The sequence below is a fragment of the Jaculus jaculus genome, chromosome 2, assembly GCF_020740685.1.
Source record: "Jaculus jaculus isolate mJacJac1 chromosome 2, mJacJac1.mat.Y.cur, whole genome shotgun sequence".
In the NCBI taxonomy this organism is placed as follows: domain Eukaryota; kingdom Metazoa; phylum Chordata; class Mammalia; order Rodentia; family Dipodidae; genus Jaculus; species Jaculus jaculus.
Genome location: NC_059103.1, coordinates 190,226,083 through 190,238,558, shown reverse-complemented (window position 1 = coordinate 190,238,558; position 12,476 = coordinate 190,226,083). Strand labels below are relative to the sequence as shown.

The 12,476-nt window shown below is 46.6% G+C and overlaps 1 protein-coding gene across 1 annotated transcript in view; it reads right to left on the bottom strand.

Moving 5' to 3' along the window:
• Positions 1-2,992, bottom strand: part of Deptor (DEP domain containing MTOR interacting protein) — a 211,347-nt gene extending 208,355 nt beyond the window's left edge. Inside the window, exon 1 of the mRNA XM_004661367.2 lies at positions 2,790-2,992. Coding sequence (XP_004661424.2) covers positions 2,790-2,992 — 203 coding nt within the window. The remainder of the gene's footprint in view (positions 1-2,789) is intronic.
• Between the last annotated feature and the right edge of the window lie 9,484 nt (positions 2,993-12,476).

Genomic DNA, 12,476 nt, shown 5'->3' with positions numbered 1-12,476 from the left:
CTCGAGTTCCTGGCTCTCCCATTTTCTCTATCTGACTCTTTCTCTCTGTCTCTCCCCCACCCTCACCCCCACCCCGTCAGAAAAAAAAGGAGACCGCCAGGCTTTCACCTCTTCATTCATTAAGGCATCAGGCATATGACCACTTCCATTACTGATTTTTGAAACAATTTTATTCATTCACATGTGTGTATACATGAATGGAGGGATGCACTAGGGTCTCCTTCTACTACAAACAAACGCCAGACACATGGTCTACTTTGGGTCTGGCTTTACATAGGTGCAGGGAAACTGAACCCTGGGTAGCAGGCTTTAACCACTGAACCATCTCCCAGCCACTAAATTTCACATATTATGACAGATTGCATTTTGCTGTTGCTGTTCTTTTGAGACTGGGTCTCATCTAGCCCATGCTGACCTCAACTTACTAGGTAGATGAAAATGACCTTGAACTTCTGATCCTTCTGCCTCTATGCCTCAGGTATTAGGAGTAAATGTGCGAGCCCCCACTTCCTGCTAAAAATTATATTACTTTGTACTAACCTAAGTATATTAAATGACATATAATAATCATTCAGGTATTTATTGTGTAATCACTATGTGCTAGTCATATTGCTAACATGGTTGAAATAAAAAGTGGAAAGTTTGAATTTGCCCAAGGAAATTTAAATGGCTAACGTTTAATCAGCCTTCTTTCTGGAGACGAGAGCTTGCTGTTTTCACAGGCTATCCTGAAACTCACTATTTAGCCCAGACTGCCTTCAAATGTGTGGTTCTCCTGACTCCACATCCCAGGTGCTGGGGTTACAGATGTGGGCCATTTTTACTTTACTCAGAAATTCAGACGTAGCATCTCACTTAATCCTCCCCAAGAGAACTGTCATCCAAATCTTTCTGTGAGAGAAAACGGAAGTAAGAGGGGAAGTTAATCGTCTCAAAGCGCCAGAAGTAATAAGCAGTGAGGACAAACTAGGAGCCCAGGTGACCTGGTTTACATCCTGTGCTCTCAACAGTCACCCAGTCCTTCCAGTAAGATCTCTCGCTTGGCAGGAAGTCACACTTCACACTTGGCGATGCAGAGAGACCAAAACTACCAAGCAATTCCAGCAATCACATATAGATTGCTAGCACAGGAGGGCCAGGAGGAAATTCTCACAAGCACCCAGTGAAATCCTCTGACTTTCATTGCCATGCTACAGATGAGGGCCCGGGGGCTCAGAGAAGTGGATGAGTTTGTCCAAGGTCACAGGCACACTGGCTAATGACATAGTGCTCACTGTCTAGCAAGCACACATCAAAGCACGATTCCTCTTAACCATGACGACACGACACTCATCCTTCCTAAGTACCTGTTTTAGGGTCCTGCATTGGTAAGGAGGAGCAAGGCCAAGATTCCCCCTGGCTGAAAGGCTCCCTCCGAACCTCACGCTGACATGTGGCGCCACTGACAGCACAGAATTTCAAATTCAGGTCTAACTCGGGGGTGAGAACCATGTATCTTTCTACGAGCACTTGAGAATGGTCTTCAACCCTGCAGAAAGGTGTTGGGAAAGAGAATACAAGTGTTCTGGGGACTCTGAAGGAGGGTTGTTTAACAATTGGCATCTTGAAGGAGAAAGTGACTGCTAGACAAAGAGTCGTCTGTCACACAATTCACTATTGGCAAAAGAAATAATGAGTAAGGGCTCCTATCCAACAGTGGACTTTTAAGAGGACAATACAGTAATGGGAGCAAAGAAATTAAACTATTAAGAGTCTTTCAGATTAAATCAGAAAAGCATTACGTCATCTTTTTAATTAGAAAATACTCTTGATGAAGGCAAACACGTTTTTAATCCCCTTTAATTTTGACCACACACTTAAAACACAGCGAAGACTAGAGAAATGTGCAAACTGTCTTTGATGACAGACATTGTACTGGACGAATTCTGACTTCCAGTATTTACTTCCTCAAACTCAACAGTGCTGCAAAGCTCAGTGGCTTACCAGACTTTCAGGGATCTTTGCAGATTCTCCCTCCGGCCCTGAAAGAGCCATTGTAGAAAGCAAAATTAGCTGGGCAACTCAAGCCAAGGGATAGAGGGAACTGGGGCGCTCGGCGTTCCTGCGGGGCTCTGCCCGCACGCGAGTTGTGGTCACCGCAAAGCCGGGTGACTTTTTTCCCTGGCAAGGTGATTTATGGCACAGGACCGGCAGCTGCCAAGCCAGGGATGCCTGAAGCGCGGGTCTTAGACACAGGCTCAAGAAAAAGCAACTGGAGGGAATGGGGTGGCTGGGCACACGTGGAGGGGTCTACGCTGGTTTCTGGGTAAGACTTGGCCAGTCCTAATTCTTGCGGGGCCAACGACCAGGTCCAAAGCCCCAAGTGTACACAGCTCACGAAGTACCTCCGCGCCCCCTGGCGGACCCAAGCGACGACTGATGGGCCAAGTGAGGTACAGGTAAATGGGCAGCAAGATTCCGCGGCTGGCGCGAGAAACATGACTTGTCACCAGAAAGGAGCTGCGGTGATGGGACTGGGGGGTGGAGGGGGACAAGGATCCGCTGCGGTCACACAAGGATCCAATCCCTCTTGCTTTTTGGGGCGGACCAGGCTGGGAGGCCCGGGAGCGCGCGGGACGCGGGGCTGCAAGTGGCCCCGGGAGAGGCTGTCGCCGGCGTCGGTCCCCGCGGCTCCGCCAGCGCTGCAGCATCCAGGCTCCCGCCTGCAGAACCCGACACCGCGCGCGGCTGCACGGTGCACGGGGCTGGCGATGGCCGGGCGAGCCTAGCGCCTGTGCGCCTCGCCTTACCGTAGTTGCTCCCCGGTGACCAGGACTTCGGCCATGCGCTCCAGCTCCCTCTGCTGCTCCCCGCCGCAGCTGCCACCGCTCCCGCCGCTGCCACCGCTCCCGCCGCTGCCACCGCTCACGCCGCTGCCACCGCTCACGCCGCTGCCACCGCTGCCGGCGCTGCCACCGCTGCCGGCGCTGCCCGCACTGCCGCTCACCTCCATGGTCCGCACCGCGCCGCCGCCGACTCTGCCTTCGCCGCCCGCCCGCCCGGAGAGCCTGGCGTTGCGAATCAGTCTGCCCTCACCGACGCCGCCTCCGCCATCTTTGTTCCGGGCCTTCCCGGAGCTCGGACGCGATTGGCTGCGGCGGGAATCCTCTGCGGGGAAGCCGGAGCGCGGGGCGAGTCCGGACCCGGGAACTCTAGTTGGGGGCGTGGCCAGGGGGCGCCCGCGTGGTCGGGGGCGGGGCCAAGAGAGGAAAATATAAACATCTGGGCGGGGCTCGGCGCTGGGAGCTGGTGTGGGTTAGGTCTTCCTCTGTACCTCCCCGCCTTCTCCCTCTCTCTCTCTCTCTCTCTCTCTCTCTCTCTCTCTCTCTCTCTCTCTCTCTCTCTCTCTCTCTCTCTCTCTCTCTCTCCCTCCCTCCCTCTCTCCCTCTCTCCCTCTCTCCCTCTCTCCCTCTCTCCCTCTCTCCCTCTCTCCCTCTCTCCCTCTCTCCCTCTCCCTCTCCCTCCCTCCCTCTCTTCCTTTCTCCCTCCCATCCTCTCTTTCCATCCCTCCTTTTATTATACGGCCCAGAGGATACGACTGAGAGCAATATACCCAAATGGCATCCAACGACATGCGTGTCGTTGCGAGGAAGCGTGGAGACAGAAAGCCTTCCATCCACTCAACCCCTCTCTGCAAGTCGACAGTCTTAACCTTGTGCTCAGCCAAGGACGCCGGCCTGGAGTTCGGACAGACCTGGGAGCCGTCTCCCTCTCCTACCACTTCCTACCGAAATGCTCGTAACCGTCCCTTCTGTGTAAGCCAACACCCGCTTTCATTCAAGATATTTCAGATACGTTGCTGCCTGGCTTAGTTATCCCAGCTGATCATAGGCGATCCATTGCCTGGGTTTTGCACAGGTAGCGGAGTAGGAGAGGTGACGTGACTTGTCTTGCACCAGCAGGCAACACGCAAGTGTTATTCTGGCTTGGGGAACGTGTTCTAAAGAGCTGGCTCCTTGGGCTAGGTGGTGCACACCTTTAATCCCAGCACTCCGGAGGCAGAGGCAGAGGGATCACTGTGAGTTCGAGGCCGCTCTGGCACTACGGAGTGAGTTCCAAGTCAGCTCGAGTTACAGCGAGACCCAACCTCAAGGGCTAGGAGATTGCTTAGTGGTTAAAGGCACTTTCCTGCAAAGCCTGACAACCCAAGTTCAATTCCTCAGTACCCACATAAAGCGAAATGCAAAAGTGGCACACGCATCTGGAGTTCCTTTGTAGCAGTTAGAAGCCCTGGAGCGTCCGTTCTCTCTCTTCTGTCTCTGTTTGCAAATAAATAAAATAAAGTAAAAATAAAAATACTTAAAATAAGCTGGCTCTTCAGGCATGGTGGCGCACCTGTTGTCATAGGACCTAGGGGCTTAGGAAGGGACATTGTGTTTGAAACCAGCCTGGTGTACACAGAGAGACCCTGTATCATAACACCCAACAATAAAAACAAAACCTGACAATACAATACAATAAGCTTGAGTCAGAGAGTGCGTGTGAATAATATGAAGAGTAGACTTGGTATAAACAGAAGAGTTGAGACACATAGAAGTTGGTTTTCTACGTTCCTTTTATTTTCAGTCTGTCAACTTCAACTGCATACCTGTGACTTATTGTGACTTTCAAGGCAGTATCCGTTTTAAATGTCGTTTTACATGTACCTGCTATAAGGTGTGGAGGCTTGATGGTGTGCAATAATGGTCACAAAGTGCACAGAATGTCAGTACACAGATAGTGTATACCCACAAAGTTCTGCAGCTTTTGAACTCCAGGTCCATGGATTGTTAAGGCCGTGATTCGTCACATCCAGAAAAGAACTCCCTCCAACAGTAAGTTTTTTTTTTAAACATTTTTGTTTTATTTTTATTTATTTATTTGAGAACAACAGATACAGAGAAAAAGAAGCAGATAGAGAGAGAATGGACGTGCCAGGGCCTGCAGCCACCACTGCAAATGAACTCCAGATGCTTGCGACCCCTTGTGCATCTGGCTAACGTGGGTCCGGGGAATGGAGCCTCGAACCATGGTCCTTAGGCTTCACAGGCAAGCGCTTAACCACTAAGCCATCTCTCCAGCCCAACAGTAAGTTTTAAGGAACTCTTTTGCCAAAAGAAGTTATCTAAGCTTATTGATTTTTTTTGTTTTGTTTTGTTTTTCGAGATAGGGTTTCACTCTGGCCCAGGCTGACCTGGAATTCACTATGGAGTCTCAGGGTGGCCTCAAATTCACTGCGATCCTCCTACCTCTTCCTCCAGAGTGCTGGGATTAAAGGTGTGCGCCACCACACCCAGCTTACTGGCCTTTTATAGTCAATGGTGCAGATGTAGACTAAAACACACATGGCTTTAGTAAATATTCTAAAAGGCCTGCTGGGCTTCGAGTATAAAGATGACTGAGATAGAAGACTCATGCTTACTGAAAGTATCAGCTATTGGTTTTTCGTGTCTTTGTTTGAGACGGGGTTTTATGTATTCCAGACTGGCCTCAAACTTACTATCTAGCCAAGGCAGACCTTGACCTTCTGATCCCACTGCCTCTGACTCATGGCTGGACGTTGAGCACAGGTCCAGATGCATGCTAGTCAGCACTCACTCTATTAACTGAACCATGTTCCAGGTCCTCTCGTATCTTGTATTTATCATGCAGAACAGCAGGATTCCGCATGCGGTTCTCACTCAACCATGTAGTTTTGATCCTACCATTTACTACCTTAATCTAGTTATGCAATCTCTTTGGTCCTCAATTTCTTATTAATAAAATGGAAATAATAATTCCTATCTTCTAGGGATAGCCTGTGTCATGAACAGAATATAGTTTCCATCATTACAAGTCCTAAAAGCAATCCATTTAAGTAATAAAATTTTGGAAGTCTATGATTAAAAAAAAAAGCACCTTAATATAAGAATGTGTTTTAAGTCAGTAAACACCTAACATTGCTACTCCAGTGAGAGAATATTCTGTTTTTACTTTCTGTCCTTCTGATTATTTGTTTGTTCTTTTGCTTGCTTGCTTGTTTTGAGACATGGTCTCACGCAGACCAGGAAGCTTTGAGTTGAGTTGCTTATACCTTCGAAGTGCTGGCGTTATAGGTTTGGGGCCCCATACCCTGATATTGTTTTTGTTTGTTTGTTTGTGCCATTTTTATTTTTATTTGTAAAATAATATTTAACTTGCTTTTTATTGACATATAATTCCCATATATGAATGTGCCAATAGCTTCCTTATCTACCATTGACATTTTGAACTTTAGACAAGTCTTTTCCCCAAAGGGAGGAACTTGGGTGGAGGAGCCAGTCTGGGGAGCAGTGTGCGCAGCCTCTCCCCACCAGGCCAGATGCACTCAGAGCGCCTCACTGGACTGTGAAGATAGGCCAAGTCCCTGCTATGGTTCCTGCTGCCTCCTTCCCTTCTCAGGGCTCGAGGCCTTCCTCCTCCACTATGGGCATGGGGTGGGCATATTCAAGCTCTGTCCTACCATTCACTGCCTCTCTTGTAATTGTTCTTTCCACCTTGAACTGTAGCCTCTCATGGATTTCCATCTTCTTGTTTGGGTTCTGCATTAGTTTGCTGCTCTAGCTCTTTTCTTCAGTTTTGGAGACTGTAGAGTCGGGAGGCAAGCATCTGTAACGGTCCTCGATGCACTAACATCCGTCAGCAGAGTTGTGCTCCTCCTGAGGATGGGGGGATCCATCTGTGGTCTTTCCCATGCTAGGGGCCTCTCATTCCTTGGCCCGTGGTACTCTTCTACCTTCAAACAATCAGTGGCTGGTCAAGTCTTCCTCACATCTCAGCACTCTGCCCCTGACATTTCTGCCTTGTGGTGGTTGGAATCAGATGTCACTCATAACTCATGTGTTCTCAGTATTTGGGGTCCAGCAGCTGGCAATCTGGAAGACGGAGCCTTGCTAGAGGAGGTGTGTTGTTGGGGGCCAGCTTAGTGGCAGTAGTCAGCTTCTGGGTAGAATTCAGCTCCCTCTCTTGCTGTTTCCCACCTGCTGTGGCAGAGGTGATGCCCAGCCTCTGTTTGTGCCATGCTTTCTTCTGCCACCATGAAGCTTCCCTGCTGTGGTGCAGACAGCCTCTGGATTCCAGGAGGAGCAGCAAAACCTTCGCCTCAGCTGCCTGACACTCCAACCACAAGTTAGAGCATCCATTCTCACTCACAGTTTCTCTCTTCCCCAGGAAGGAGCTGTTCTAGCCAAGCCTAATTTCCCAAGTTGCACTCCCAGATATTTTTCTTTAAAAGCATTTCTTCCATACTTGATCACCTATGTGTGTGCATTTATAGAGATACTTACGGGAAATGGGAGCTGCTTTGCCATTATTGTTTTAAGTTTTCATGTGATACATGGGACACACCGTACTCCCCTGGTACAGGAGGTACTATATTCCCTAGCTTCTGCAAAGTTGGATGAACTAATTCCTGAAAACATGTAGGCAATGATTGTCTTGATCCCTGGAGCAACTGGCCCTGGGAAAAGATATGTTGTAGTCACCTGGGCACTGCTGGGACAAAACTCCTGGCCAAGAGCAGCTGATGGAAGGAAAGAGTTTGCTGGGGCTTACAGTCTCCAAGGAAAGCTTCAAGATGGCAGGGTAAAGTAGGGCATGAGCCGAAGCCAGACATCACCTGTGCCTGAGCAGGTGGAAAACAGCCACTTGGAGTGAGCTGGGCTCTGGCAAGGGGAAGCTGATTATAATACCCCAGAACACACCTCCTCCATCAAGGTGACACCTCCCAGGTTGCTACCAGTGAAGGACCAGACACTCAAAACCACATGGCTTTATGAGGGACATCTGATTCAAACCACCACACCCTACAGATTGTGATAGAAGATAAAAGACACTACTATGACAATTTGCGGGCTGGAGAGATGGCTTAGCAATTAAGGTGCTTGCCTGGAAAGTCTTAACAACCTAGGTTAGATTCCCCAGGCCCCACTTAAAGCCAGGTGCACAAAGTGGTACATGTATCTTTCATTTGCAGTGGCTAGAGGCCCTTGTACATTCATTCTCCCTCTCTCTCTCTCTCTCTCTCTCTCTCTCTCTCTCTCTCTGCTTGCAAATAAATAATTTTTAAAAGATGTTTTTTAAAAATATGACAATTATCCAGGCATGATGAGACACGCCTTTAATCCCAGCACTTGGGAGGCTGAGGTAGGAGGATCTCTGTGAGTTCAAGACCAGCCTGTGACTGTATAGTGAATTCTAGGTCAGCCTTGACTAGAGCAAAACCCTATCTTGGAAAATAAAACAAAACAATTAAAATATGACAATTATCCAGCACATAGTTGTTTTTTTTTTTTTTTCTGAGGTAGGGTCTCACTCTAGCCCAGGCTGACCTGAAATTCACTATGTAGTCTCAGGGTTGGCCTTGAACTCATGGAAATCCTCCCTACTTCTGCCTCCCAAGTGCTGGGATTAAAGGTATGTACCATCATGCCCAGCTTACTTCATAGATTTTTGAATAGCTGAAAATCCTGACAGACTGTGGCTTGATGTAAAATAATAATTAAAAAAAATGCCAGGCATGCTGGTACCCACTTATAATCTCAGCACAACTCAGGAGGCAGAGGGAGGAGAATCATCACAAATTCAAGGCCAACCTGATCTAAATAGCGAGCTCATGGCCAGCTAGGAATACACAGTCAGATCTTTTCTCAAAAACAAACAAGCGCTGGGGAGATTGCCCAGTGGTTAAAGGCTCTTGCTTGCAAAGCTTGCCAACCTGCATTCAGTTTCCTAGCCACCCACATAAAGCTGGATGGGTGTTCATTTGCAGTGTCAAGAGCCCTGCTGTGTGGCTGTGTGTGGGCATGAAGAAGTTATGAAGAAGAAAAAAAAAAAAAAAACAGGCCTTAGCTTGGTTCTTGGCTCCACTTGAACAAGTTTACAGTCTTCTCTTAATTTTCTGCCCTACAATGTAATGATTATGCCACTAGTCCCATTAGTTATTGAGAGATTTGTTTATTTATTTTAATTTCATTTTTCAAGGTAAGGTCTCATTCTAACTCAAGCTGACCTGGAACTTGCTACACAGTCTCAGGTTGGCCTCAAACTCACAGTGATCCTCCTACCTCTGCCTCCCCGGGGTACTGGGATTAAAGGTGTGCACCACCACACTCAGCTATTGAAAGAATTAAATAAAATTTAATAAGTGCTGTTATTACAGATGAAAACTATAAAATGTGAGCTTTCTTTTCCAGCTGGGCTCACTTTCCTTTTGTGGCCTGTGGCTGTTTTGGTGCTTTGGCGTCCAGTATTTCTCCAGGTTATGGTGGGGAGGGGTCAGGGGCGTGTGTGTGTGTGTGTGTGTGTGTGTGTGTGTGTGTGTGTGTGTGTGTTGTTTTCAGACCAGTGATATGTGATATTTCAATGAAATGTAATACAAATGAAATAGACATACAAAACCTAAGTCCAAATTTTGTGGAAGTCATTAGACAAAAAATACTCTGTTAACATGCTATAATGTTTCTAAGTGCTTGATTTCAATGTCTGTGTGTCACGTTGCTTTTCATTATGGTTAATGGTCGGCTGTAAGCAGTGATGGTGTACTGATCTCGTGCTAAAGATGAGAGCCATGTGAGGACGTGAACTTGAGCTCATATAATAAGTTAGCTAGTAGCAGGGCACGGTGGGTATACACTTGTAATTACAGCAAGTAAGAGGTGGAGGCAGGAAGGTCAATAGTTCAAAGCCAGCTTCATGGTCAGTTTGAGGCCAGCAAGAGTTTGAACTTGACAGCTAATATGAGATGCCATCTCATAAAACCTAACTAAGTAAATAAACAGGTTAGCTGTCATTAATATTGCCTCTTTTTTTTTAAAGATTCATCTTTGTTTATTTATTTATTAGAGAGAGAGAGAGAGAGAATGGGCATGCCAAGGCCTCTAGCCACTGCAAATGAACTCCTGATGCGTATGCCACCATGTGCATCTGGCTTACATGGGACCTGGAGAATCGAACCTGGGTCCTTAGGCTTTGCAGGCATGCACCTTAACCACTAAGCCATCTCTCCAGCCCTCATATTACCTCTTAATGAAGAATTTGAGATCTTCTTGATTTTAATAACTCAGGTGCTTCCTTTCTGCCATCTTTCTGAACTTCCCAAACAATGTGTTGTTCTTTTCTCTGAATATACATTTCCTTTCAAAATATTGAAATTGGAGCTGGAGAGATGGCTTAGCAGTTAAGGTGCTTACCTGTGAAGCCTAAGGACCCAGGTTCAATTCCGAATGACCCACTTAAGTAAGATGCACCAGGTGGTACATGCATCTGGAGTTTGTTTGCAGCAGCTAGTGGTCCTGGAGTGCCCTCCCTTTCCCTCTCTCTCTCTCTCTCAAATAAACAAATAAAGATTGAAATTGTTCTTAACCATCAATGGAAGATGGTTCTTTAGCTGCCAGTTTTTATTGTCTCTGTGACTGGAAGAAAACTTATGGTTTAGAAAATCCTACACAAATATTTTGGTTGCTAGATACGTTAAGAGGACTGACTTTCTAAAAGAAGTTTTTGTTGTTTTTCGAGGTAAGGTCTCACTCTAGCTCAGGCTGACCTGGAATTCTCTATGTAGTCTCAGGGTGGCTTCAAACTCATAGCGATCCTCCTATCTCTGCCTCCCAAGTGCTGGGACGAAAGGCATGTGCTACCACGCCCAGCTAAAAGAAATTTTGTATCTAAAGAGTGAAAACTGATATGTCCATGCCTTTGTCATTTACACCCACTTTTAATAAATTGCATTTAATTCATCTTTTTGTAACAATGGGAGCAAAACATTGCAAATGAAACAGGACTTCTTGTGCAGTCCCAAGCCCATTGCCTCCCAAGAAATCACCTTAGTTTTAACCTTGATTCCCTGATGGATGGCTTGAATGTATATGTTTATTGGTTTGTACTGTCACCTACTGGTTCCTTTTGCAATGGCACTAAATGACTTGCCTGCAGAGAAAGGACTATCTTCTACAGTTTTGTTGGGAAGTTTAGGGCTGGAGTTTGCAACCTGTCCTTTTATTGGAGGCGCTACTGGATTTTAACGAGCAGTGTGTATGTGTAGTAGATACCGTGTTTTCTTAGAAAAACACTGCAAAAATAATTGGGCTGTCCAAAATCTCAAATCTCTTCCTTAAGAAATTTGTGTAATTTTAACATAATCCTGAATGGTCAGGAATTCAGTTACTGTATACATGGGGGTGGGGGGAAGGTGCTATGTGCATTTGTCATCTCTACCTTAAGAGGTTCAATTTGCCATTTCAGTACTGCACACTGCAAACGGCATGACTTCAGTGTGCATCAGACAGCTGTAGCATGCGGGGTGATTATTTGCGTGTGTTAAATAAGATTGCTATTTTGGGCTGGAGGGATGGCTTAGAAGTTAAGATGTTTGCCTGCAAAGCCAAAGGACCCAGGTTCGATGCCCCAGGACCCGCTTAAGTCAGATGCAAAAGGTGGCACAAGCATCAGGAGTTTGTTTGCAGGGACTGGAGACCCTGGTGTGCCCATTCTCTCTGTCTGTCTGTCTCTCTCAAATAAACAAACAAATAAATAAAACTTAAAACGATTATTATTTGATAGGATAATATATATTATCATAATGTTGCTGAGACAGGTCCTCACTGTATACACCAGGCTAACTTTAGACTTGCATCCATCTACCTGCCTCAGCCTCTTGAGTGCTGGAATTATAGTTTCGCACTGCCATGCTTAGCTAATATCTGTCATTGAATGTTTATGTACTATTTTTTTTCCTTTTTTAAATATTTTTATTTTTTATTTATTTATTTGAGAGCGACAGACACAGAGAGAAAGACAGGTAGAGGGAGAGAGAGAGAATGGGTGCGCCAGGGCTTCCAGCCTCTGCAAACGAACTCCAGACGCGTGCGCCCCCTTGTGCATCTGGCTAACGTGGGACCTGGGGAACCGAGCCTCGAACCGGGGTCCTTAGGCTTCATAGGCAAGTGTTTAACCGCTAAGCCGTCTCTCCAGCCCTATTTTTTTTTAATACAGAGTTTCACAATGTAGGCCAGACAGGCCTCACATTAATGGAACACCCCCTCCACCCCGCCTCAGCTTCCCCAATGCTGAGATTATAGGCAAGAGGAACCATGTTTGGCTTATTATTAATTTATTTATTGCTGAACAAATAGTTTATCACTGTGCTCCACATCCATGCCTGCTTAATTTTCAGGCAGGGTCTTGTTCAGTTATTCAGGCTGGAGTTTAACTCAGTCTTTAGGCAAGGCGGGCCCTGAAGACATGATCAACCTGTTTCTTAAGAGTAGCTGAGATTACAGCCTGTACCACCAGACCTAGCTAATATCTGTTCCGTCATTTTATTTGCTTGTTTCTTTTATTATTTATTTATTTGAGAGAGAGAGAGACAGAGAGAGGGAGGGAGAGAGAGAGAGAGAGAATGGGCGCACCAGGGCCTCCAGCCACTGCAAACGAACTCCAGA